Source organism: Phaenicophaeus curvirostris, chromosome 10 (genome assembly GCF_032191515.1).
Source record: "Phaenicophaeus curvirostris isolate KB17595 chromosome 10, BPBGC_Pcur_1.0, whole genome shotgun sequence".
NCBI classification, from domain to species: Eukaryota; Metazoa; Chordata; class Aves; order Cuculiformes; family Cuculidae; genus Phaenicophaeus; species Phaenicophaeus curvirostris.
This window is the reverse complement of record NC_091401.1, coordinates 15036246-15063516: the sequence shown is the minus strand read 5'-3', so window position 1 is coordinate 15063516 and position 27271 is coordinate 15036246. Positions and strand designations below refer to the sequence as shown.

At 40.4% G+C, this 27271-nt stretch overlaps 1 protein-coding gene across 4 annotated transcripts in view; it reads right to left on the bottom strand.

Moving 5' to 3' along the window:
- The window catches only part of LOC138724681 (glypican-5-like), a 480713-nt gene that overhangs the window by 32049 nt on the left and 421393 nt on the right, over nt 1-27271 (bottom strand). For 2 of the 4 annotated variants that reach the window (XM_069864870.1, XM_069864871.1), the window contains one exon: nt 23232-26117. The exons of 1 other annotated variant lie outside the window; for it this stretch is intronic. In XM_069864870.1, coding sequence (XP_069720971.1) covers nt 25915-26117 — 203 coding nt within the window. In that variant the 3' untranslated portion in view covers nt 23232-25914. Of the gene's footprint in view, nt 1-23231; nt 26118-27271 lie in introns of those variants that run through there. One more of the 4 variants, XM_069864875.1, reaches the window with a different exon arrangement.

The following is a 27271-nucleotide window of genomic DNA, read 5'->3' as shown; positions in this document are numbered from 1 at the left end:
GCTTCTCGGTTGCTTTGGACTTGTGTGTGTTGCTGCATGTGTGCCCCCACTGGTCTTCCTGGAGCTTGGAGCATCATCACCTGCACCAAGACCGATCCGATGGGACATCGCTGGATTTGTGGTGGTGGTAATTGGTGGCATCTCTATCGTATTCTTGCTTAGGGATTCTAACTTTTCCTTTCTTTTCCTCTCTGTCCTACCACTGCAGTTGTTCCAGAAAATAAAGTTCACAAGATTGTATGGTATCTGGCCTCATTTGTGCCTTAATCTCAGGCTCTTGGGATCGTTTAAGAACCTTCCCCGATATTGGATTGGGACACCAGTGGAACTTCCCCAGTCTTTCAGGACTGTTGGAAGATGATGGAAAGGGATTTGGCCAGCACATCTGCCAGGTCCTTCAACACTGGTGGATCCCATCTGGCCCCACAGACTTGTGTGTGACTAGCTGGGCAAGCAAGTCTCTAACCACCTTCTCTTGGACCATTGGGAGCTTGATCCTGCTCCTCTAACTCGTGGGTTTGTACACAGAGGGAACAACTTTCCTTACAAATAAAGAATGAGGCAAAGAAGGCATGAAGTACCTCAGCCTTGTCCTCATCCCCTGTCACTGTTGTTTCTTCTGCATCCAATAAGGACTGAATAGTCTCCCTGGTCCTCCTTTTATTGTTAATGTATTTATAGAAAGATTTTTTAATATCTTTCATGGACTCGGGCAATTTTATTTCTTTTTGGGCCTTAGCCCTCCCGAGTTTTTCCCTGCATGATGTCACTTCCTCTCTGTAGCCCACCCAAGACGCCTGTCCCTTCTTTCAAAGCTCATAGACCCTCCTCTTCTTTTTGATATCTCTCAAGATCTCCCTACTCAACCAAGCTGTTTTTTTCCCCTGCCGGCTCCTTTTCTGGAACATGGGGATGGCTTTTTCCTGAGTTGCTAGGATTTCTTTTTTGAAGAGTGCCCAGCCCTTGTGGGCTCCCTTGCCCTTTAAGGTCTGTCTCCCATGGGACTTAGCCAACCAGCCTTCTGAACAGTCCAAAATCTGCCCTCTGGAAGTTTAGTGTGACTGTTCTGCTAATAAACTGTTCTGCTAATAAATTTCTGGAGCAATTTGCTGGCAAGGAAAGGAGAAAGGAAAGCCTATGCTTGGCAGCATGTTCCTTAAACTTATCTGCAAAATGCCAATTATTCTATCCTGTCATTAGTGACAGAAAATCATGACTGAGCTTATTACAAGAGTGGCAGCAGGCTGAAGACCTGTACTATTTCTGTACAGTTTACAACAAACATAGTATAGTGTTAAAGACCTGAGCCTGTAAGAACAGTTTTCAGATATTTGTGAGTTATTGCTTTTTTTTTAACCTCTCCCAAACAAACCTTTCAGAAAGTGTGAACCAATCTGCTAATAACCATTGTTCTATTATGTTGTTCTTCTACATCTGGTTTTGCAGCATGATATCAGCCTCTTTAATAAGTTGCATCATTTAACTGCCCCAAGAATGATGTGTCTCAGAGGCAAGTTATGCAGAAGAACCTCATCTCTCCATAGATACTTTTTCTGACCAAATGATTCAGCTGGATGAGGAACAGTTAAGATCTAGAGCCACTCAAAGGCTCATGAGGCTGGATGCATCCCTGCAGCGAGTGGAGGGCCTGCAGGAAGGCAACTGGCTCTCAGCACCACTGCCAAGTGCAGAAGAGGCCTACCACCATATAGCCAGCACCTAGGAAATACAGCCCTCTGTCATGCTGAATCCTGAGATGCTAACAAAGGACATGGCCCTAGGAAGTGTACTTATTAAAAACCCTCATTCTCTCACATAGTGCTGAATCATTTGTTAAGCCCCCACAACAAATACAAAAGACAAAGGAAATAACCACAGGGCAAACACCCACTTAATGGTTTTGAGATAGAAGAAAATGAAGTACCTTGTATATTAAGATCTTTTGTTCTATGAAATAATGTGCTTATTCTAGTTAAACAATCCATACCTGACAAGAGCTCATTCGCGTTGTTCCCAATGCTTCACAGGGTTCACAGACCAGAGAAAAACTGCATTGCAAATGTTTCATTTCATTCCCCTCCAATGCACATTGTGAAGAACCAAAAGTCAGACACATCCCTACCAGGTTTAAAAAGGATAAATTATTACAATCCTCCTACTGGTGGGCAGAATGGTTAGCAAGGGTATAAATGAAAGGTCAGTACTTTAGCACAGTAAATAATTGTGAATAGAAGAGGGATGGAAGGTTGTGGACACATAGTTACATAGGAAAACATGCCATAATTGATAGACATGCCGTGAAGAAAGAAGTAAAAAGCCACATGCCACCTGGGAGAAATGTTTATTTTTTTAAGGACTTAAAGAGCAATGTAACGGAAAAAGATTTAGTGAGGAAAGCAGCCAGTAAATTCAGTTAAAACATGCGTGGCATCATGTGATCACACAATTTTTTTAACAATTGCTGTATTTTTCTTATTTTGCTTCTTTTCTTCTCCTGACATACGACAGATGTATTCTGTCTACGCATGACATTTTACAAAAGCCAAAGTATTCTCTCAGCTCCATGTGCACAATGAATCATTAACATTTGGAGCAGAGATTCATAGTAATTAGAAGTGATTCCCTAGTTTTGTCTGGGAGAGATGGGGACCATGTATGCACCCTTGCACAGCCTCCAACCATTCCTGATCTGAAGAGCATGTCTTCTGTCTGAGAGCTCTGTGCTCCCAAACTTGTCAGTTTTTCAAAGTCAGTTCTGGAGCCTACACTCAATAGATGGATAATCCATGCTTCTTAAGTATGCCCACTTAGCACAGTAGCAGGAAAACCACAGCATCATTTGGCCTATTTCTGGAGAGACTCTTGCCACTTGAGGCCAGAGAAGAAGTCTGGAAAAGGAGTGGGCTGGCAACACCAAGCCTTCTGGTTCCTGCTGCTGCTAGGGGTGCAGTACAAACCCTATGTGTTTTTCCAAGAAAAAAGAGAGAACTGGAATAGCCCATACTACGGTTGCCTCTGTGCAGTGCTTCTTCAAAATAAGCCTGCAGAGGTGGGTACTGAAATCTTTCTATTCATCTTGGCGCTGAGCTGAGGCTGATTTAGAAACCCATTTGCATGCTGTCAAGCAGATGCCAAAATTCATGCTCAGAAGTGTTTCTTTTCATGGGCTAAAGAGTTATTCCATTTAGACGAAAATTTAGCCTCTGGAGAAGTGGATGGCATCAGCAGAAGTCTCCAAGGAAATGACTCTTCTGGCAGCATTCTCATTTTTTCCAGGTCACAAGGGTTTGGCAAACCTGTCAGTAGTGAACTGTGCTTACCACCTGATTTCCAAGGGGTTTGTGTTTTCAAACCTGTTACACTCAGCTAAGTATGTTTAACTCTGATGCTTTAGAGGTATTAGCAGAACTTATCAGCATCTATTTTACAGTGCTATCCCCCTGCTGAGCAGATCCAACAACAGTTTTCATGTGTATGTCTGCTCAAGACCTATCACAAGGTTAAATGTGTTAGCTGGATCTGATGCTACAGATGGCTCCAGCTTATTTGATAGCTGACATTCCTTACGAATAATGAAGTCAAATGAGGCTAGCAGATGCATCGAGAAATGCACATGAAATGGTAACACAATGCAGTTACAATGACACAGTTTCTCACAGCATTCTGCTTAGGAAACCGTCAGCCTCTGAACTAGACAGGCGCACACTCTCCTGGGTGGAAAACTGGTTGGATGGCCGGGACCAGAGAGCGGTGGTAAATGGCGTTAAACCCAGCTGGAGGCCAGTTACAAGGGGGATTTCCCAGAGCTCAATGCTGGGTCCAGCCCTGCTCAGTGTCTTTATCAATGACCTGGATGAAGGCATCGAGTGCACCCTTAGCAAGTTTGCGGACGACACTAAGCTGAGTGTTCTGAATTAGAACAACAGGAAGAAGCTTAGAAATACCCAGAACGAAGGACATTGTGGGAGAGGGAGAAAAAAAGAAAAATGAAAAAAAGTAGAGAAGGTAAAACTGGTTTTGTTTGGTTTGGTTTGGTTTGGTTTTTTTCAGAGTGAAACAGTCATTGATTGGTCCTAGCTCTGGAGGATTTTCTGCATGTTTTCTTACTCTGAGACACTTCACAAGAATTCCTTGGAAGTCATCAGTGGGACTGATGGGACCTCTGGGGTAGGACGTCTACACAGAAAGGAAGGACAAAACCTTGAACATTTCCTTCAAGGTTCTCACTAAGGAGACTAGAGTGAGCTGCCTCACACCAAAGTTGAGCGACCCAGAGCTCCCCTTTTCCAGACCCCATATCAGAGAGCCTTGAAGGCCTGACTCTCAACAGCCTGCATATGGAGCTTGTGCTTAAACTGAGTCATTCAGCTCCCTGGCAACAATAAGGCAGCAAGAAACCAGACAGCTCTCTATTAGAAACTCATGAATATGTCAGCAATAGGCTGTCAAACAGCCAGGTTTCCTTGTATGTTTTGGGTTTGACATAACTGACATTTTCCAACAAACCTCTTCTCTGAGGGGGAAAAATATGTGTTCTTGGAAAGTTCCCCTCCAACTGTACTTGACGTACAGAAATAGTGCCCTATTTTATAAAGCCCTTTTAAACTTAATTTATATGAGCACTAGAAAAAAAAGACCACTATCACATGTGACGAGTGCCTATAGTATGCAATATCCTCCTGTGAAAAAGTATCTTTAAGAGTATAGTGCATCTGTGAAACATTTGTATATCACAATCTGTACATGTCTGGCTCAGTCACTGAAATAACACCTTGGTATTTCTTTTTTGTGACTGTTAATTAGAGCATAATACCTTCCTTTGCAGTAATATATTCTCATCCACAGCTTGACATTACAATGCACACAGATTGCCCAGAGAAATGCAAGCTTTTTCTTTTTTTGGTGTGATAATTGATCTGAACTTGCCTGCATTCATTTCCCTCAAGATGCTTCAGATTAAATGAATTAGTCTCATGGTTGTAGAAGAGCTGAATATTAAAAGTGTTGTGCTCGCCACAGGAGACCCAGTATTCCTACATCTACAATCATTTTTATAAACCTTCTACCTGGCTCTTCAAAACACAATGCCTCCTCCCTAAATGTCAGCAAGTCATGGAGTTCTGCTGAGTTTAAAAGTAGACATGCACTGACATATTTTGCTTGGGCAAGTGTAGACTGTGTTCCAAGTATAGGTAAGGTTAATGACCTAATGATTAAGAGCAGAAGACACCTTTACAGGAACATGTATTTCACTAACAGAACTACTAAATTGGTGATGAACTTTGCTCTTTTCCAGTTTAATACATCACTGCACTCTGGGAACTTGCAATCTCCTCCCAGGATCACAACCAGTCATTTATCAGTGATGTTTATAAACCAAATGAAGCCTAGACAACTTTTTGTCATTTGTAAGATGTGGAGTCACCATCTTAGTAACACTGAAATGATTTTTGAAAGTGTAGAATGGAATTAGCAATTATATCCACTGAAAAAAAGGCCAGGAAACAGAAAACTGCTACAGGTCAGCAGCATAGTTGATTTTGCCAGCATTTGATCAAGGAAATGCTGGCAATGAATAAAAGTAAAGTTGCCAGAAGCAGGCACCACATCTTCAGCTTTCATCATGGGAGCTGCAGAATCAGAATTATGCTCTGCAATGCCTGTTCCTCCCCACTTGAATGGCCCTTTGGGGAGCAGACCCAGTCTTGTAGAACTCCCAGCTTCTGCCTTCCATTGGTCACCTTCCTGCCCTTCCAGACAGTGGAGTGAACATGAACATCTACTTCCCTTTTTAAAGTATAATTATTTTCCAGTAGAATAAACAGAGTGTAATAAAGAGGGAAAATAATGTATCCTTCCCACTGAACAGCCAGGTAGGGACTCCTCTGGCAGGACACAGGCAGCAAACAGTATGTGATGCGACTGCTACCAGCAGGACAGGGCAGAGGGAGACACAGCTGGGGATCATTAATCTGGCAAAATGAGACCAAAGAAGCTGGGTTACCCCAAAATTTTTATTTCTGATCCCTGCTCAGCTAAGGACACAATCCAGTACATGCCAAGTTTAACTATGGCCTCATGACAGCAGGTAACAAATAGCGCAGGCAAAACATCTCCAGTCAGAAGAAGCAGCAGACTGACAGGCCACCCTGGTCCACAGCGAAGCCTTCTTCACAGCTGCTGTCAAGTAGGACAGCACAGGATGCCCAGCCCTCCCCTAAGCTCACCAAGGCAGGCACCAAGTGACAGTTACTGCGATGAGTCAGAAAATACAACTTGAACAAACCATATCCACCCAACAACAGACGACACAAAAGGGTGCAGAGAGAGCTGACCAAAGGGAGGTGAAGATCAGCTCCAGAATCACTTCCCTCAGCTCCACAGCATGGAGTGATCGTGCCCCACAGCCAGCCATCCTGCCTCACATCCACTCACATTTCACTGTGTGCCAGGCAGCCTCATTGCTTCCGCTCAGGAATATGAGGCTGGAGCGGCCACATTCCCGCAGTGTTTGAGGAGGTCACATCTCCTGAGGAGCAGCTGCCATTTACTGAGCAAGTCCCAGGTGAGCTCCAGGAGCCAGGAAGCTGCCACAGGCACTGGGATGAGCTCCAAGCCCACAGCCCTGAGGGCTTCCCCTTCCTCACTCCTCAAGGGCTCCAGACAAAGCTGTCCCCGCCTCCACCTCTTGGCATGGACTCAGGTGCCCCAAGCAGGGGATATTTTGTGGTGGCAGAGCTGTACACGCAGCCACAACCTGGACTCTGAGGGGACACAACCACTCCATCCAGGCTTTCTCCCTGCTCCTTGTGAGCGGAGAGAGAGCCCAGGACCCTGAGGCCATGCAGCTGGGCTCTGTCTTGACCCGCATCCCAGGCTCTGCCCCTTGGGGACAGCCACCATGCAACTCATGGTGTCACCTTCCCCTCCACATGCGGGCTGCATGTGGGCTTTGGAGTGAAAGCCTCCCCACCCTGATCCCATGGGAAGTGTGTGGAAACATGTGGGCTCAAAACCACACGATATCAGTGTCTTAGAAGTGGCGTGCACCTGTCCTTTGAGATTCCTTAAATTTATAGAACACAGTATTTCAAGAAGCCATGAAAATCAAGAGTACCTTTCATGGAATACTCCAGGGAAAATGGAATTCCTTGCCCTGGAATCTCCTTCTTACTGTAGGAAGGAAATCTTACCCTCTTTTGCTTCATTTTGCTTAGTTTTAGCTTTTTAACAATAATTTTCCTCTTTTGCAGTGATCCCTCTTAATTTCTTCATTGTTTGCTTTTTTTTTTGCTTTTTTTTGGTTGGCTTTTGTGAATATATGTTTTCTTTTAGAAAGTTGGCTTCACCATTGCAATTAGATTGACTTTAGGAGCTAAAAGAGCAGTCCAGCCTGCAAAGGTGTTTCCATGTAAAGCTCAAACCAGGTTCCTACGTGTTAAGAACAGGCAATCTCTTTGGAGGGTGGAACAAAGCCAGTCAGTGTTTCCTAATTTGTATTTGAGCCCAAAACTGTCATTAAAACAACCTTTTTCTTCTCCAGTTCACAGTCACTCAAATCAGAGGATGACAAGAGACCATTCCAAAGGATGCCAAACTCTCTGTGTTTTTCATATAGAGCAGACTTAAAATATATTCCTGTTAAGCATCAGTAACATCTGCACACCTGCTCTATATAAGTTCCTTTTAATTATTCCAGTGTCTCTTTATGTTTTTGTGAGACTTTTTGTGAAGAGAGTTGAGCAAGCCTAGTCCTGGAGTTTAGAGTTTACTAGGTATTTTTCCAGTATCATTTTTTGCTCCTATTTCCTCAGCTAATCTTTTTTCCCCCTTTATTTGTTCTTCACTTTGTCTAGTCCTTTTGCCACTTCTCACTGTTTTAGATACCTTCTCTCTCTCTCTGTTCATCATCTCCTATCTTTTTCTCTCAGAAGAAAGAAAGTGCCACATGATGCAACTGTCCAGTAAGTTACTTCCAAATAAAGTATTTCATTCTTATCTGGGAATAAATCAACTCAACAGCTGCTGGGTTCTTTTACCTATTTACAGAGTTATGTCTGCCTTTTGGTAGCAACTGAGAGGATTTATGGCTGAAGGAGCAAAAGCTAAAGCAGTAATATTCAGTTTTCATGTTACCAATGACTGTTCATTAGTGTATCTGTAGAAAGAGAAGCAAGATCAAAGGGGTTTGTGTACATGCATCTGCCTTAATATGGAAGTGAGCTTGGTCCAGCTATCTAGCATTAAAATAATCCTCAATATAAATCACTTGAATTAAATATCTAAGTCAAATGAGGACCCTTGCATGTATTACGGCTGCCTCAAAAGGGAAACATCTTAGGGAAGCCATTAGGAGAGGAAGAGAAGCTGAAAAACTCTAAGGAAGGTTAAGTTTCACTAAAGAAAACCTGATAAGATAACTCCCCTGCTGCACACACAGATGTTTCCCAACCCTGGTGGAATATGGCAGATTACAAAGGAATTTCTTCCAGAGGATATCTTCAGAGGATGTGCACAGATGTATTTTAAAATAAATTGGGTGGATATTGAATTCACATCATTATACTGTACATACTGCACATTTTTTCCTTAGTGGATGACTAAGGAATGAAGTCCCAGACAGGAAAAAAACCCAAAACACTTATTCACTAACTGAAGGACTGTGTAATCTGTTTTTTTCATTGATCAATCAGTCATCATCCACAAAGGCCATAAAATCCAACAGGCATCACTTTTCAGTTTCCCATGGATAGGCTGTCTTTGGTGAAAGCACAGTCATTTTCAGGTATTCTCTACACAATAAAGCATGGGCTAAAGAAAAACTTAAACCTCCACCTCTGCTAATGAGTTAAGTTTTCAATTCCCTCTAATTGGAATAACAAATTTGTTCCTCTGTATAATTTGTCCTGCAATGAAAGTAAGAAAGAAAAGGTGAAGCCTAACACAGGACCAAACACAATTGTCAGTAGTCTTAAGAGAAAATATTTACCATTCAATAACATCAACAAAGAATTCAATTCATATTTTTCTGAGTATCATGAATTTTCCTGACAGGTTATGAATTTTCCTTTGTATGTAATAATATAAGGTTACAATAACAGGAGTAGAAACTGAGAATGTTTTCGCACTGTAACTGTGACTCCTCCCTAGTGTCAGAGTATATCCTCTATTATACTCCATGAATGATATTTTACAACTTGCTGTTTAGTTTACACAGTCCAAACCTTGCCCACTCCCCCCCACCCCATCCAGGAAAAACAAATAAATGGAGATAACTTTGTGCAGTTTGGTTGCTTTCTTCAATTAGGATCTGCTCTTCTCTCTCATTCTTTTTTCCTTCTACTCCCCTCTAAGACAGTTAGAGAGCCCAAGGTCAGGGCAAAAAAATACGTGTAATTTAATGTTGATGAATTTAAATGAGATCCTGAAACTGGGGGGGGGACACGACGACACACGACACCACCACTTTTTTTCTTTTTCTTAGTGGCAGGAATATTTCAACTGCCTTACGCTTCCTGCGCGTAAACTCTACTGCTTGAGAGCCTGGAAGAAGACTTCTGTCAAAAACTAAGCCTTTGTATGTCTTAGTTCATTTCTAGACCTCACATAAGGAAGGAAAAAGAAAAGTGGAGCAGATACCAGAGTTTGGGTGCTAAATATTGATAAGAGACAGGAGGGAAACTCCTTTAAGTAGAGAACTAAAAAAGAAAAAAATTGAGAGTGATTGGCAAAGTCTGTGAAAGATAACAAAAAATCCTTCTATAAATATATAAATAATAAAAGGAGGACTAGGGAGACCATACAGTCCCTATTGGACGCAGAAGGAACAACAGTGACAGGGGATGAGGAAAAGGCTGAGGTACTTAATGTCTTCTTTGCCTCAGTCTTTAATTGTAAAGAAAGTCGTTCCGTCTGTGTACAAACCCAGGAGCTAGAGGAGCAAAATGAGGCTCCCATGATCCAAGAGGAGGTGGTCAGAGCCTTGCTAGCCCGACTAGACACCCACAAGTCTATGGGGCCGGATGGGATTGCCGGATGGGATTCATCCAAGGGTATTGAAGGAGCTGGCGGATGTGCTGGCCAAACCCCTTTCCATCATCTTCCAACAGTCCTGGAAGACTGGGGAAGTCCCACTGGACTGGAGGCTGGCTGATGTTGTGCCCATCTACAAGAAGGGTTGCAGGGAGGACCCAGGAAACTACACGCCTGTCAGTCTGACCTCAGTGCCAGGGAAAGTCATGGAGCAGGTGATCTTGAGTGCTATCATGAAGCACATGCAAGAGAACCGGGTGATCAGGCCCAGTCAACACGGGTTCACAAAAGGCAGGTCTTGCCAGACTAACCTGATCGCCTTCTATGACAAAGTGACTCGGCTACTGGACGAGGGAAAGGCTGTGGATGTGGTCTTCCTGGACTTCAGTAAAGCCTTTGACACAGTTTCTCACAGCGTTCTGCTTGAGAAACTGTCAGCCTCTGGCCTGGACAGGTGCACACTCTCCTGGGTGGAAAAATGGTTGGATGGCTGGGCCCAGAGAGTGGTGGTAAATGGTGTTAAATCCAGCTGGAGGCCAGTGACAAGTGGGGTTCCCCAGGGCTCAGTGCTGGGTCCAGCCCTGTTCAATGTCTTTATCAAAGACCTGGATGAAGGCATTGAGTGCACCCTTAGCAAGTTTGTGGATGACACTAAGCTGGGTGGAAGTGTCGATCTGCTGGAGGGTAAGGAGGCTCTGCAAAGGGATCTGAATAGTCTGGACCGCTGGGCAGAGTCCAATGGGATGAGGTTTAACAAGGCCAAATGCCGGGTCCTGCACTTGGGGCACAACAACCCTATGCAGTGCTACAGACTGGGAGAAGTCTGTCTAGAAAGCTGCCTGGAAGAGTAGGACCTGGGGGTGTTGGTTGACAGCTGACTGAATATGAGCCAGCAGTGTGCCCAGGTGGCCAAGAAGGCCAATGGCATCTTGGCTTGTATCAGAAATGGCGTGACCAGCAGGTCCAGGGAGGTTATTCTCCCTCTGTACTCAGCACTGGTGAGACCGCTCCTTGAATTTTGTGTTCAGTTTTGGGCCCCTCACCACAAGAAGGATGTTGAGGCTACGTAGCGAGTCCAGAGAAGATCAACAAAGCTGGTGGGGGGGCTGGAGAACAAGTCTTTCGAGGAGTGGCTGAGAGAGCTGGGGTTGTTTAGCCTGGAGAAGAGGAGGCTGAGGGGAGACCTCATTGCTCTCTACAACTACCTGAAAGGAGGTTGTGGAGAGGAGGGTGCTGGCCTCTTCTCCCAAGTGACAGGGGACAGGACAAGAGGGAATGGCCTCAAGCTCCACCAGAGGAGGTTTAGGCTGGACATTAGGAAAAAATTTTTCACAGAAAGGGTCATTGGGCCCTGGAACAGGCTGCCCAGGGAGGTGGTTGAGTCACCTTCCCTGGAGGTGTTTAAGGCACGGGTGGACGAGGTGCTAAGGGGAATGGTTTAGTGTTTGATGGGAATGGTTGGACTCGATGATCCGGTGGGTCTCTTCCAACCTGGTTATTCTATGATTCTATGATTTAATGAGATGTTATTGTGAAGATATAGTGATTAGTAAATAGCATGCAAAGGGTTAATGAGAATCTGCTGTTAGTCTAACTCTGAATACAAGAATGAAAAAAACCCATATTTTCTGGAAGGCAGTTTGGATCCAGGAGCATGATTTGAAATGGCTGGGTGCTTCAATATGAAAAAGTAAATGTAAATATTTACAAAGCAAAAGGGGTATCGAAACCAGGCTGAGGTCTCGCAAATGTTCAGGGAAAAGCTGTGAATTCTGAATGGAATGTGCACTGCGCAGGGCAGTACAAGAATGTATATTTATGTGGGAGACTCCAGATCCATTTTCACAGCAAATTCAGAGCAAACAGTTACATCCTGGAGGTAGAAGAAATGTACCCAATTCATGACTGATTCTATTATTCTCCTTTATGGCTTTGGGGTTGCGTGGTTTTTTTTGTACTTTCCTCATACTCTTCATCTTTTCTATTTTCTTTCCTGGGATAGGTTATTTCAGACTGAGGTGTGCCACCAGTCCACTCAGGAATTGCAATGCTTAACTCTTCTCTCATGGGACAAGATAATAGCAGAATAATGGAGGTTTTTTTAGCTTTTCATTTTTTTGCATCTCTTTAATTATGATTCCTTCCATTTACTGATCTGCCTTCTTTCTAAACTTCATGCTTATTGATTTTTGAAGATAACCATTACAGACACGCACTCATTTACACGTACCATGAAGTCATTTGGGATTTCTCGAAAGAGCATTTGCCCAAGTAATGGGGACTGACAGTTCCTTGACCTTTGTTCATGTGACAACACGAAGTACTATCTTATACAATCATTAAAGTGAATCACCTTAAAGTAATATATTAAATCATTGCCTTGCTTTGTGCTCAATAACTGATGAGTACACTCTTATATCTAAGCCAGAGTCTGCGGCTCAGCCACTGCTAACTTTCCTGCAGTTTTGTCCCAGTCTGGCCTCCCTAGAAACATTGGCAGAAGTATTTGTTTTTTATTTTTCCCTAGAGCAAGTCCTAGATATGTTGGGGACTACAAGCGTAGGTATCCACAGGTGAGCGTCCATTGCAGCTGGATGGTACGAAATGTTACACAGTGGTTAGCTATTTTAACTGTTCAAATCATGGCCACCAGTCATTTCTGGGTCCTTTATCAGGGAGTCAAACATAGAATGACACAAATGTCTTGTCTTGCAGTAGGTGAGAAACCACAGCCCTTTGCTGCCCAAGAAGCAAGACATATGCCCAGAGATGTGTAGTGAGAAACTGCCTAAGCAATGGGAGACTTGTGTGCCTTGTGCTTTTACACCAGGAGGAAGATTTTTCTAGTGGCAAGGAAATATGTTCTTCCCTTTTGAGTTTTCTGTGTGAAACCATCCCTTTGGAGTCTGTTAGATGAACCAGCTTTTCTCAAAAGGATTAAAACCACAAATCTGTAAGAACCTGAAGACATTTGCTGATTCATACAGGTATTTCTGCACAGCTAGGTATTAATATATGGGAAAGAAAGAGACAATAGTGCAAGACTCCTGCTGCACTGATCCATCCCTTTGCAAGACGAGCCTCATTGCTGGGGCACAGCTGAGCACTGAGTAAAAGGAGAGTGAAGATGACAGCTGGCTGCAATGTGGGAGGAAGGCAAAGGGAGAATGACACTCTACCTGTGCTCTTCATCACCCTGAGGCCACCTTTTACCGCAGTATTAGTAAAATAGTTTGGGGGAATCTCAGTTTTGTGCGTAGCTGCTGCCTGGGACAAAGCAGGTGGCACTTTGATAGACAGGTTTTTCAGTCAATACACCTTTGAGTCTTGCTACTGTTGAATGTACTGCTATGTCTTTCTGCCTGAATGAAGCACATTTGTAGTTTCTACTCTGCCCAAGGTTGAGAGATCGAGAGTTAGCAGGCAGCATCAAACAGGAGGAATTGTATTCCTATTAGCTCATTTTGCTCTGTGCAAATATCAGTCTTGTGCTTTCGACTTTCTGTTCAGACAAAGCAAGCAGCTGCTCTTAGTTGCTCGCATATCTCTGGGTACAAACACAATCTTGTAAGTAACATTAGAAAGTCATTATTTACAGCACATTTATTTCTGAGACTTCCTCTTCTGCCCGTATGAAAAGGTCAGGGTAGTTACCACCATGTAGTCAGTTAGCACATGCTGATGTCCTTAATCTGTGTGGACTTTTTTTTCAAATTTCATCCATGGCAAATATAATTTCTTCTTTGCAAGGAGAAAAAAAAATTAAGGCTCTGGGAGGTTGATGAACTTGTTTGTTCACAGTGTTCTAATAGATTACATGTCAGAGTAGAAGCCAAAAACATGAGTTCTGCTTGTGGTTCTGACATGCACTTAAAATGCAAGAGTACTGTTTCCTGAGGTTCATTTTCCCAGACAGACAATGAACTATGGGTCTCTTCATCTGAGGTTAATTGGACTCTCTGTACCTTTCTTTAAATTAAAAAAATGCCCTGAGGGAATTGATGCACTAAATGTGTCTGAAGAAGTTTGCATCCAATTTAAGGTGGAACTGAGAAAAGAAAGACAATTGATAGGTGGTGACTGCAAGCTGAATGCATCAGAGAAACACAGCAGTGCACACCAGATGTGTGGGTAACATGGATACTTTCCAGGGAAAAGCAAAATGACAGCCACTCTTTAACAATTTCTAATTCCTAAAACATCTGAGGAAATCCACATTTTAGACCCCATAGGACTGGGATACTTTCTAGTTCGGCAGACTGAGTTATTCTGTAATGAAAAATATTGATTTTTGTAGCTAGAAAAGTCTGCTTACTTCTGGCTGAGAAAACAATGGGCGGACACCATAACAAGTTTGTGCAACACAATAAAGGGAGCTGCCCCAGCACTTGCCTAAATCAACAACTAATGTATCACACCCAAAGGCCTTTTTTTGAAAGGTTGGCTCTGAAACCTAAGGGCTACTTCAGACCTATTTCATCTCATTTTTCTCCTGTGTGAAGGGAGATAAGAGTAAACTTCTCTCTGCTCCTTCATGCCCTGTGGGCTACCTGGGAGGCATCCCCAACACCTGCATGTACTTTGAAACTGGGAATGGCAGCATGCTGCAGGACCCCCTGTGACCTTCGGGCAAAAGCATGGGTCTCCATAGCTGAGAGGCACATTACACCCTTTCCCCTTTGGAAATAGTGAGAATAATGAGAAATAATGAAAATAAAGGGAATAATGCCTGTGGAATCATGGCAAGTAACCCCATAAGGAATGAGATTTCTGTTTTCATGGGGGGGAAAGAGAGAGTTAGTTTCAGGTTCTAGGTTTTACTTTGGACCAGTGGCTGAAAGGCCAAAAGTCATAAGTAAATACGGAGTGGCCATTGTAAATGAATAGCATTCACACATCTGTTGTGATCTCCTCACACTTGCTCCGGCAAATTACTTCCATCCATATCTTGTTTCCTTGAAAACACACAAGATGGAAAGTAGTAATCTGTGGTAGTAGGACATAAACCTGCAGGTACAGAACTTGGGTATTTGTTGCTTGTGGAATTCCTTCTTTCTTCTAAAGTTAACTCTGAATCTCCCTGGGGACATAGTAACAATGTAATTAAAACCTGTCTTTTTCTTATACAAGTAGGAGTACTTGCAGTTTGCTTTTTTCAGAGTGTGGTAGTTAATGTTGGATTCCTGATGTAATAATGATTTCATAAGCTTTCTTTCAAAAAAATGACTATTTTCAGATGTAAAGCTAAAGCGTAGGAAGACATTAAAGTCATACTGCCTTTCTCAGTATCATAAGGTGAGGCATCATCCTGAGAAGTTATTGGTTGTATTTGGAGCTGCACCATATTGTCACTCCTTCGACAAACTAGGCTAAATCCACTCTCAGGTTTTGTTTATGACAAATTCTAGACATGTTTCAGAGCCCAACTGACATATTGCTAAAACCCAAAACCAACCAACCAACAAAAAAAAAAAAACACATGAGGAAAGATTTGGATTTTCGATGGGAGAGACATCAAATGGATCATATCCAGTTGCAACTACTTCCATCATTAGGTTAGCAGGAGGGCTGGTTACTCAATGCAGTTGAAGACATGAACTCCAGCACCATTATTAAGAAACATCCTTGAGGCATCTTATCAGATCTGTGTATTTTTGGAAAATAAGTACTGAATCACGTGAGAGCCAAAGCTTTTAAATAACCCTAGAAATTTGAACTGTCAAAGAAGCACTTTTTAAAACATCTTTCGGAAAAGAAACAACATCCTTTGAAGTGGAGGCAGGTTGTATTTCAGAATGAAGCAGCTTCACAGATTTAGACACCTGCTTAATTAGAGGATGAATGCACAATCCTTAAATTTAAAAGGCTCTTACGAGGCAGCACTTCAGAAAACAAGCATTCCTCTAGCATTGGCAGAGAAGAGCTGTTGGCTATTATCTTTGGAACTGGGTCAAAAATGAATATATTAGCAAAAAGTGCTCTCCATAGATGGTGAGATGAGTTGTATGTAATTCATAGACCCCAAATAAGAAGCATTTTGAAAGAATTGAGCTGGAATCATAGATGTTTCAGGAAGCAACACTCAAATCATCATGCATCAGGGAAAAAAAAAGTAAGAAAAAACTATGCAGTATACAGTCATTGAAACATAATAAAGGAACAACTTGTTCATGATACTACTGTGCTTCAGTGGTCTGTCCTGTAATTTCCATTCAACCCATTCAGCAGTACTACAAGAGTACTAGAAAATACTACCAAAACAGGAAACAAAAGAGATAAAACAGCTAACACCTTTCCCACTAACTTTTAAGCTGGAGAAAAGCACCTGTTTTGACAGAGAAGCTCATAAAAAGTAGCTTTAACAAATGCATTTAAGAGCAAAGTTCTCTGCTGTCACTTTAGGAAATGGTAGAAACAACCACAATAATCAGTAGCTGACAGAAAAAAAAATGAATTTGGGGTTTTCCCCTGCAAAGAAGAGAAACTGTGAAGTTCATAACTGACAAGTGATGAAAATGCTAAGCTAGCAGCAAGGAGTTTCCTTTTTATAGTACACTGGCCTATGTAAAAAGAGAAAAGTAATGCGGTTCTAATCTCAATCGAGGGCAAGGCTTTTAATATGGCAAGCAGTTATTGCAAGACCTTGGTCAATGGATGACACAGATCCAATTGTTCATGAACAAATGGCAGCTTGATGAAAAAAGACCTACTTGTGTGGAGCTATGGTGGCATTTACCCAGGAGACTGCTGCAAACATTGTGGCTCTTCAGTAATATCAAGAGCTCCCAGAAGAGCAGGTGGGAACCTTTACATCTCTCTGTATTTATTGCAAGAAAGAAAAGAAGAGCAAGAAAACAGTTATGTGCTTAAAAAACAGACCTGCTGAAGAAACTATGACCAAAATACTGAGTGTTCCTCAGCAGTTCTCAAAGTCTGTATCCTTTATTCAAAATGTTATCCGAACAGATTAAAATATTTTTATTTAAGATTTTATTAGCTTTGTAATTTCATAGAATCATAGAATCATAGAATAACCAGGTTGGAAGAGACCCACCAGATCATCGAGTCCAACCATTCCTATCAAACACTAAACCATGCCCCTTAGCACCTCGTCCACCCGTGCCTTAAACACCTCCAGGGAAGGTGACTCAACCACCTCCCTGGGCATCCTCTGCCAGTGCCCAAGTCAAGCTATAACGTCAAGCTATAACGCTCACAATGAAACGTGCAATGCAAGCAGTGCAGAGTGGGATGCTTGGAAGCAGTTTATCTCACACCAGTACTTTCAGAGGTATCATCAAATCAATAGTAGTATATTGATTTCTTTACTTTCCCAGCATATCCACACTTTTCATTTTGCATGGCTTTTTGAATTAAATGTACTACAACATCTGTCTTTAGTGGCATCTTCCACAACTCTGTGCATTGACACCAATGTAATATTCATCCCTGTTGATTTATTTGGTCTGCTTGCTGGTGCAACTGATAAGGTATGGGGGACAAACCCAAAGCCCAAGTGAGTTTGTAGAAATGTTTTTTTCACTTCACAGGCCTTTGTATCAAGTCTCAAGGGGGGAAAATTATCGTGGGGGTTTAATAAACACATAGGTTCTCTTACATCAAAGATGATGAAAATGTTCAGAAAAAACCCCACAAAAATTCAAATAAAGGACAAGTTTCCTGCTGAGAATTATTTATTTTTATTCCCATTCATAGTTCACTATTCTTAACAAAACACACTTTAACTTTTCAAAGTAGCCTTGTTCTTCTTTTAAGACATTGTTTTTAGACTGTTTTTTAAAATGGCATTTACCATTTTCAATGCTGAAACAAACTCAAGAAAATTGACGTATTTATTTAATAAAAATATAAGCAGATATACTGCTTGGGAAATAGAAGTAATAACGAATGCTTGCATACAGCTTAGGGCAAACCAAATCTATTTTGGAACTTAAAATACCCACGATGCAACTAATGCAAAATACAAATGTAAGCCAACTATTAAATCCTGTAAAATAAAAGGAAATAAAAAAGACTAGGAGGCCATAAACTAATTACTTAAAAAGCTAAATGACAAAGCAGATATTTAACTAGAATTTCTACCACAGTGTACTGTAAACATTGATACTGTATTAGTTCTGATATCAAAATACAGTAAGTGGTTGTAGTACCCAAGGTTTGGTGTACTGGTTTCCTTTCTTTTCTAACACTGCCCCATATAAACAGTGGGCTACAGTAATATTTCATATTGCTGCTACATCAGCCTCCTCCCATATGCCACTGCAGTGTTTTGGGATTAAGTTTCAACCCTGTTGTTCATATCTAATTCAAAAGCTCAAATATTTCGGTTAAATCAGTTTTCTTATTTCTCAATGAGACCACAACCAAATGTCTTTATTGCTTTCTTCACTGCTTTGTGACTTGCCTACAACTGATTTGTCATCTTTGAGCCATAAACAGCAGCTTTTCTCAAGCCCCCCAAAAGAGCCACCAAAGGGTGGACATAGTCTTTCCTGACAAGCAGACAGACTCTGACACTGTTACCATGACATGCACCAAGAACAACCCACTCAGGGGAATCTACTTCTTTGTGAGGCCTAACATCCTGTTTTGGTTTCCTTCCAAGTTGGGTGTTTAACATAATATAAAACAAAAACCAAGAGCTTTCTTTTTGTTTCTGCTTAGGAGGAAATTTAATTCCTTCTCCACAGAATAATATCAGGCTACAGTAATGCACAAATTTGTCACCCTTAATCTGGAATCTCACAGGTAATTTTACCTGAGACTGAATGCAGAGATACATAAACAAGTATCTGGTGTACATGGCTGCTTGCCTTCTCTGCTGCTTGAGCTTCTCCAAAAACATCAAAGGTACAATCAGTTCTCTCCACTGAGTCTCAATTAGTTTCTGAGGTGAGTTTAAGACTTTGACCCTATGTTTTAACATGAAACAGAAAACTCCCAACTTGATCTGCCTTAGGTCTTGATCTGTATCAGCAAACCTCTGAGAAAGATCTTCTACCCTAGGAGATACTCACAGTATGAATATAGAATACAGTATGAACCCTGTAGCCCCAGATCACACCAGCTGCTCCTGGAAAAGGCTCCTGTCACCCCCCTGGAAAGGGAAAATGCCAGAAAGCTTATGCGCTACAGATTTTCTTTTCAAGAGTGAAGATACTGTCTGATCAGTGGCCCAGGCAATGTAAACTGTTATGTGAATTTTGTAATCACTGTGACTCCTGATTTTCTATGCCTGCAAAAAGACGGGAAGGAATTCACATTCTTGGGCTAGATACTATGCCGAGGTAAAATGATGTAGTTAAATGGAAATCAAAGGTGCTTTACTGATTTACAGGAGCTGAGGGTGTGCTGCAACATGCAGGGTTTATTTTTTTTTATTATTTCCTAGTTTTGTATGTGTGGAGGTTGTAAATATTCGATATTGGCATTCTTGTTAGAAAGTTATTTTCAGATCTGCTTTTTAGGAAAATCAGCTGATCTTCCTCAATATACTGTGCATTTAAATAGAAAATTACTATTTATTTAGAATCTTACTTATGAGATTAAAGCAATCTGGTTTACTTTCCACAACTTTAATGTATTACCCTCAACATAAAGCATAGCAATGCTTTTGATAGTCTCTGATTAGTAAAGATTCTGAACTCTGTATGCATATAAGAAAATGTGAAAGTTACACTAGGATCTATATTTTTGATGTCTTATTGCTTTCTGTTTTCATTACTGAATAAACCAGGTTACAAATACTGGATACTGTACTTAATTATGGGAAAGAGGTATCTGACTATTTCCATTTTAACTGCATTTAAAATGTCAGTACCTGTTCTAGGTGTAATAGCCTACAAGTCCAACCTAGCTCATAAAGCCAGAAGACACATGAAAACATATTTTCATGTTCCCGTGAAAAGTAGTTTTTACAACTGTGTATTTGCAAGGAGTTCATAAAACCAGCAGTGCATTTATTTTTCCAATGAAATGCCCATAGCCTGCAGAATAATTCAAACAGGTGCTAATTAGGTGTACAGAAAGGCCACTGAGGATAATTTATATATCTCCCTGCAACAGAAAAAAAACCTGAATAAATGTTAATTGCTTATATTATACAATGAATGATTTTTAGTATAGCACTAAATTAGCTGCAAATATTATAATTACAAAGTACTGAGTAATTTACCAAAGATTAATTGAAATGATTAGGCACAAAATGCATAATTTTGCAAGGGAATGTTAATTCCTTGTACAGAAAGGAAAAAACCCTCAATCTTTAGTTCTTAGTGGCTATTTAATGAAGTACTCTGTGTACATTGTGAAAGAATCAGTGGCCTCTCTTTTATGTGCCCTTCTCTCAAAAGGGTGCTACATGATTTTCTTAGGAGGGAAATCATTGCAGTGTTGATAATAACCAGAATGTCTAAACCAGTCCATTTTAAGGACTGGTTTTGATGTCAATAACATGGAAGCAACACAAAAATATCGCTTCACGGCCTGTATCCAGCAGTCTTTTCTGAAAGCCGCATCAATTGTGGCTATTTATGGAAAAAGAACATAAGCAATTCCACTGAATATGGGCCTCATGGCCAGCAAAAGGAGGCTCACTTTAAGCAAGATACTCAGAAATACTGCAACAGATCAACAGTTTTAATTCACTTTCCCAAATTCAGTGCACCAGCCTCCTGTATGCAGACTTCGTATTGTGCTGTATGCGGGTGGAAGGGAATGGTGATGGATCTGGAGAGGGGAGAGGGACTTGAAAAATTGTTTAGTACGTGAGGGATTTCCTACCTAGGAGTATCCTCTATTTTAAATGCAGGATACTTTCCTCAGTTTATTACCTCCCTATTTATGACAGTCTCTTTATCTCTCTACTTATCACAATCTCTTGGCCAGTATTTATTTTTGGCAGCTTAGTATTTAATACAATTCAAATGTAGTCAGCAAATGACAGTGGAAACAGGAAGACAATTCAGTACCAGGAATAATTCTGAAGCAAGGGGACGAATACCATCATGTTCTTTTCGACTAACGCATGTCACAACCGTAATGACATTGAATGTAACGATGTTTTACTTTTCATTAACATACTGCCATACTTGCCATACAAGAAGAATTGTGAGTAGTGAAATGCTGTAAATGAAAATAAATATCTTGTGCTCTGTCTTGAAACATTAAGCACTTATGATGCTGTGATGCTCAATGCTCCTGTGTGTGCAGGATACTTTTTAGGGAATGACTCCTATTTCTACAGACCTAAACTTGCCCACATACAGAGACATCAGCAAAGCTTGTATATCAATTAACTCCAGCTTAAAAAATGGGTAGACTCCTTTTCGATACAAGGCTTAAATACCCTTTACACTATGCTTGTTATGAATTTTTAACTGTAATTTCTGGTAAACCTTAAAATCTGTTTAATGTGAAGAGTTTGTTTCAGGAACATAGGAACTTTCTATAATTTTGTCCTAATCAGTATTGCACTTAAATGTGTGTATCAGCTCCTTTCACTCGAACAGATCTTGCTTAAACCTAATCATGTGCAATACTGAATAAAAATGGCTCAGTAAATCTAGACAAAAAGGCTCATCTAACATTGAAATGGAGACTGCACACAACATCCATTAGGACAATATTGCAAAGATCTATACAGGAGAGAGTCAAATTTAAAATTATGATATATGTTGCAGTGTTAGTAACAAAAAGAAATAAAGATATATTAAATACAGATCTGATTTAAGAGATCGAAGAGATGTGAATCACATAGCCAGATATCCATACACAGAGCCTCTGCAGTCAATGCAGCTGGACATTATTATTTGTGTGGCCTTTATCAAGCTCTGACAGATATTTGTACCTCAAAAAGCTCTTTACTGAGTGAGAGACAAGAATCACAATTCCTTATGCAATTACAAAGTACCTGGCACACTAGAAGACAGGGTATAGCACTGTCAACGTGCAAGCCAGAAAAACAGTGCAAGGTTGAAAGTGAGAGGCCAGATTCTGTCGAGCATCTAAATTGCAAAGAAAGTGCAATTAACAGCAGGTGTCTGTATAGTTGCCTGAAAATGCAGTCTCTAGATTCTCTGCTGCTCTTTGCCCAGCCAGTCTCCATGCAATGATTTGGAGAGGTGTAAAAGCTGCTTAAAAATTAGCTGAGAAAATTCAGTTCAGGGCCTCGGCAAAGACAGCTGGAGGTTGCCCCACTGTGGCACGTTGCAGCCACATGTGCTTTTGTCCACTCTTGCTCACTCTCCTCCCAGATGCTTTCATAGCCAGGAAGAGGATTAGTGACACATGAACCTGGTGTAACCTGGAGGCCACACGGCAGTGTAATACTAAGAACTGACTGTGCCCATGGCAATTTTGTCTTCTTTGGCAAGAAACCTGCCTCACTATCAAAAGAAAATTATAGATTGATCTTACTCACAAATGTATGACAGCAGTCACTTTCCAATGCTGGCATTCACAAAGGTTGGCACAGCAAAATATTAAAAGAAAGTCATAGTAAAACAATAAGCACTCAAAAAGTAGTGGCTAAATGCAATCCATACCTGTGAGGCAAAGCTAGAGTGATGTCCTTAGACTGGTGCCTTGTTTTACACTGAGATCATATAGACAAGTTCAAACATATTTTGAACTTAGACCTTTGTAATTACCTCGTAATTACAGTGTTCTGGAGAATAACATAAGATTTTGTAAAACAGGTATCTTATCCACCTGAAAAGAAACACTTCCTTTATCTGACACAGCCAGTTGTTTTTTCCATAGCTGGTATAGATTTGTTGCTTGATGAAAAATAATGGTTTTTTTTTAATATGTAAATGAAAATGATTCTGAGGGGGAAAAGAAAATCATAAACCATCAGTAAAAATTTATTGCATTGCCCTTTAAAGCTGCACCATTTCTGATGAACATTATGAACATATTTTATGTTGGTTTGACCAGTACTCTTCTTACGGTGTAGAAGTACATGAGTGTGAAATGTATTAATTGGTGTGGAGTCTTCTGCAGTCTCTTCCCTTGTTCCGTAACAATTTGTGTCTATTAAAATATGGGCTGAATCCAACAAAATGAGTTGAATTTACCTCGACCTTACAGTCTGAACTTGTTCTAGTTTTGTTACAGAAACTTCAGAAGGGCTTTCTTATTTAGCTTGAAAGATGAATGCTACATCATACAAATACTTGCTGAACAAATCCAGAACTCAAACACTTTATTTTTCAGAGGTTTTTGTTTAGCAAGATTATGACATTTGTCAGAAAAAAAAAAAAAAGTCCCCTGGGTGAGTTATTCCATACATGCCTAATGCAGGGCTTCTGCAGCCTCCTCTGCTACAGCTGAATAGTAGGCTAGCTGGTTCTGAGCTAAAAGCACAAAACCTTTTACAGAAAAGACCTCAAAATGACATGCGAGTCTTGGTATTCAAGTTCCCTCTCCACAAGTGAGAAGAACTGAAAGCTCCAAGCTGCACAGCTGAAATCTGGTAGTGTGAGAGCCCAGTGTTGAAAATCTCACTCTATCCATAGGAATCCCAGAGCAGACTTAAGTGGGCAAACACGGATACATTTGCTGAATGATGACTGAGCACCTTAAATGTGAGAATACTGAATCAGAGTCAGGTTCACAAGCAACAGACATGAATTGCTTCAGCGAAGCCATAGTGGCTGGTATTACCTGGAGCTGGTGGGAAGCATCAGCCCCAATGTACATTTCTCTGTGTGCGCAGAAACCAGTCTGTCTAACAGCAGCCATCAGAGTGGATCCTTTAAGACTGCAAGGAGTCACAGTGTCCTTTCACTGTACAAATGACATGATTTGCACATCTCCTCAAGTAAAAGGAATTTTTTCAAGGGGCAGTGAAAACAAGTATATAAGCAGTGTTTGTAATTATGATTCAGTAGAGCAGTGCAGCTTACAAACTCCAGTAAACACAGGACAGCCACTTTTGTATTTTTCAGAGAACTGACTTTCATGGATATAATTGGAAAATACTCCATCATGTTATTAATATCCTTACCATTTTGAAAAAACAGAATTCAAATATAAAATATTTCATGTTAGTACCTTTTTCCACTTTATCTTCTCATGTCAACATGAAAATTGAATTATCCCTTAGAAAACTTATCTGCCACTGCTTTAGAGACACCTCCTTTAGAGCTTGGTGTGTTGATGGTTCTGATTCTACCTTTATGTCTGCAAACATTATCTAAGCACACAAATTAAAAACAAACACAAGCCCTAGTTCTGCAAACATATCTGAAAACATACTAGTGAGTCTCCATTTACTTATTGTATACTTGCTCTGTATAATTACCACTTGCTACATAATGGCACACAACACCTTCTTTGAATCAGTGTGTCTTCTGGAATCAAAGTTGCTGACAAAATGCCTGAAGCTGCTTAGTAAGATACAGGGTTCTATTTTTGAGGTCTGTCAGTGGCTGTGTAACTGTAAGTATCAAAGAGATGTTATACTAAAAAACAAACACAAGTGTTTTACATTAAATCTTATAAAACTGTACAGAATAATAGTCTACAACATGAAAATGGCTGTTAAACTGTTGTAATAGTTATGAAATGTAGCAAATATGACAATTCTAATGTTTCATATCCTTGTCATATTAATCACTGTATTCATACAGTTGTGTTTGTACATATATAGATTCAATGGCACTTTAAACAGTTGTAAAATGCACATTAACTCTTAATCCATTAGAAGTTATTTTCATACTTTTCCTTCTGAAAAGTTAAAATGCATTAAAATCAAAATGGCCTTGTAACATAATACACATTTTGATATTTTCCAGGGTAGCTATCAAGATGATGCATAACAGAGAATGTTTTAGATTTCAGATTGCTTCACATTTACACCTACCATGATATAAAATTTTAAATATTAAATGTAATTGAATAATACACAGTTTATGAAACAGAGTTGATTTCAGAGATCCACAATGCATAAAATCTACTTAGTGTCTAATGGGAGTTCCCAATAATTCATATCTCTGGGACCTTTATGGAAAATATGTCACTTTCTCTTTAACATCACTTAGGCAAAGTAAGCCTGAATGGAGCTATTGTTTTTCTCTGTACAGAGTTGCATTCAATTAGATAGAACATTGTTATGTTTATTTATGTTTCCCATTGCTGGACATTCATATAATAAGCCTTGAGCATATGCTTAAGCATCTGGTAACGGCATTTTGTAGGGCAAGGAAACTCACTGTCTGTATCCCTCAGTAAACAAAGTGTTTCTAATTTTTTCCATAATTAAGGTAACTACACTGATATATTAGACACACCATATGCTTTTATGTTGCTTCCTACAATCTAAAGAGTAGGAGTGAAAAGAACTCTCACACATGCTTTGATCTTCTTGACCACTTAGGAATTTCATCAAGCTGGTAGAGAGTACTTCACTTGAACATGGTTTACAACTGTAGACATAGCTAGCTGTTCACTAGAAAAATAAAGTATTTATGGGCTTGAATTTGAAGACTGATCATTCATATAATTTATCAGAAAAATTAAACAAACAAAACCAGCCAGTCAGAGTCCAGTGAATGAAATTGAGAAAAACAATAACACGCACAAATACAATTTTTGTGTTTTCAATTATTTCTATCCCATAACTTAAGATACTCAGATCCTTGTCATCATTCCCTCTGCATCTTGGGTGGACTTTGTCAAAAACAATCTTCAGGCACTGTAAGTGACCACACTTGGTATCTGCCAACTCAAGCATATCAGTTAATATTTATACTAACGTATCACAAACTAGAGAATCATTTAAATTTGTTTTCTTTTGGGTAAGGCTGTAGGTATAAACAACAGAAATGCTTGTGTAGCAGCTGCAAAGCAATGCAGCTACAGAGGACAATGCCACAGAACTGCTAGTGCTATTAAAATAACAAGGGAGGCACTCGAGGCTGGGCTGCTTCCATTTCCAGTTACACTGTGTTTAGAGGATGACTTGACAGTGCTTGTGGTGGTTGTGATGTCAATATTTTTCACAGCTGGTTTTAGTTCATTTCTGTTTTCTGAGTGGGTTTTCTTGTCCTTGAGTATATCTGAAAACATGAAAGTAAATGTAAGATTAATCACACATCTTTTAAATAGTGGCTTTAAATTCTGTCTGTTGCGGGGGACATATCGTACACTAGCTTGAATAACTATGTATGGAGAGCGATGGGGCGATTGTATTAATGTTTCAGCTGGAGCTGGTTTGGCCAGTAAGTCCTCAACACCTCAACGAGTCTTCTTGGACTGGCCTGCTCTACTTGCCTGCTTGTAGACACAGCCTGAGCAGAATAATAGGTATTTTGCATCACAGTGGCTGGTACCAGAACGTGGTTTTCTCTCACAAGAATTACCTCCAGTTTCACCAGGGATGGGAACTGGCTCATGCTTTTGAAACGTTACGTTAGTGTTGAGTGTTTTTGTAACATGCCCCGGTGAAACACTTGATATAACAGTCAACTTCCTAGCTTCTCTTTGTTTTGCCACTACCCTTAACTTTAAAGCAACAAGCGACCCTTGATATGGTAAGGCAACCTGGCAAGAAAGATTGCTGACAGGAGGAAATACATAGGTGTTTCATATGCCTTGTTCCTTAACATGGACAAAAGAGTGGCTACAGAGAGAAAATGCTTCAAGTTTCATTTCATTGTTTTTCCTAGCCAGTACAAGGATTTTTTGGTTTTAAAGTATGGAATAATACCACTGGGGATTTTTTCACCCTCCAAGTGCATTTTTGGGGCAATTCAGGGCATCTTTTCTATAAAGGACAAGATTCATAAGGAAGTAGTAGTAGTTGTCCTTTATTGTAAAAGCATGGATTTTCTTAGATGAAAAAATGACTGCTAAGGGTCTCCAGATAGCTTGACATCCCCAAGCTATTTTTAACTATTACTGAGATCACTTTCCCCTTGAATCCTCTTATTGGTATTGTGGGGAAAAAAAAGTCACTATTTCATCTGATGATGGGATGGTGATTCTACAGTCAATTTGTAAAAGCATACCCAAATGACTGGCACAAACCAAACTCCTACCTGGAAGAATTCATAAATTAATAATAATTGCTCAGATCTGAGCTTGAAGGTTTTGTGATACTAACGAATGTAGCACAAATATGCAGGAAACCAAAAGACACAGATTTGTAATGCAGATTAAACAACAGTCCAAACTTAAAATAAAATCTCTGAATCACAGAAGCAAGTTCCTG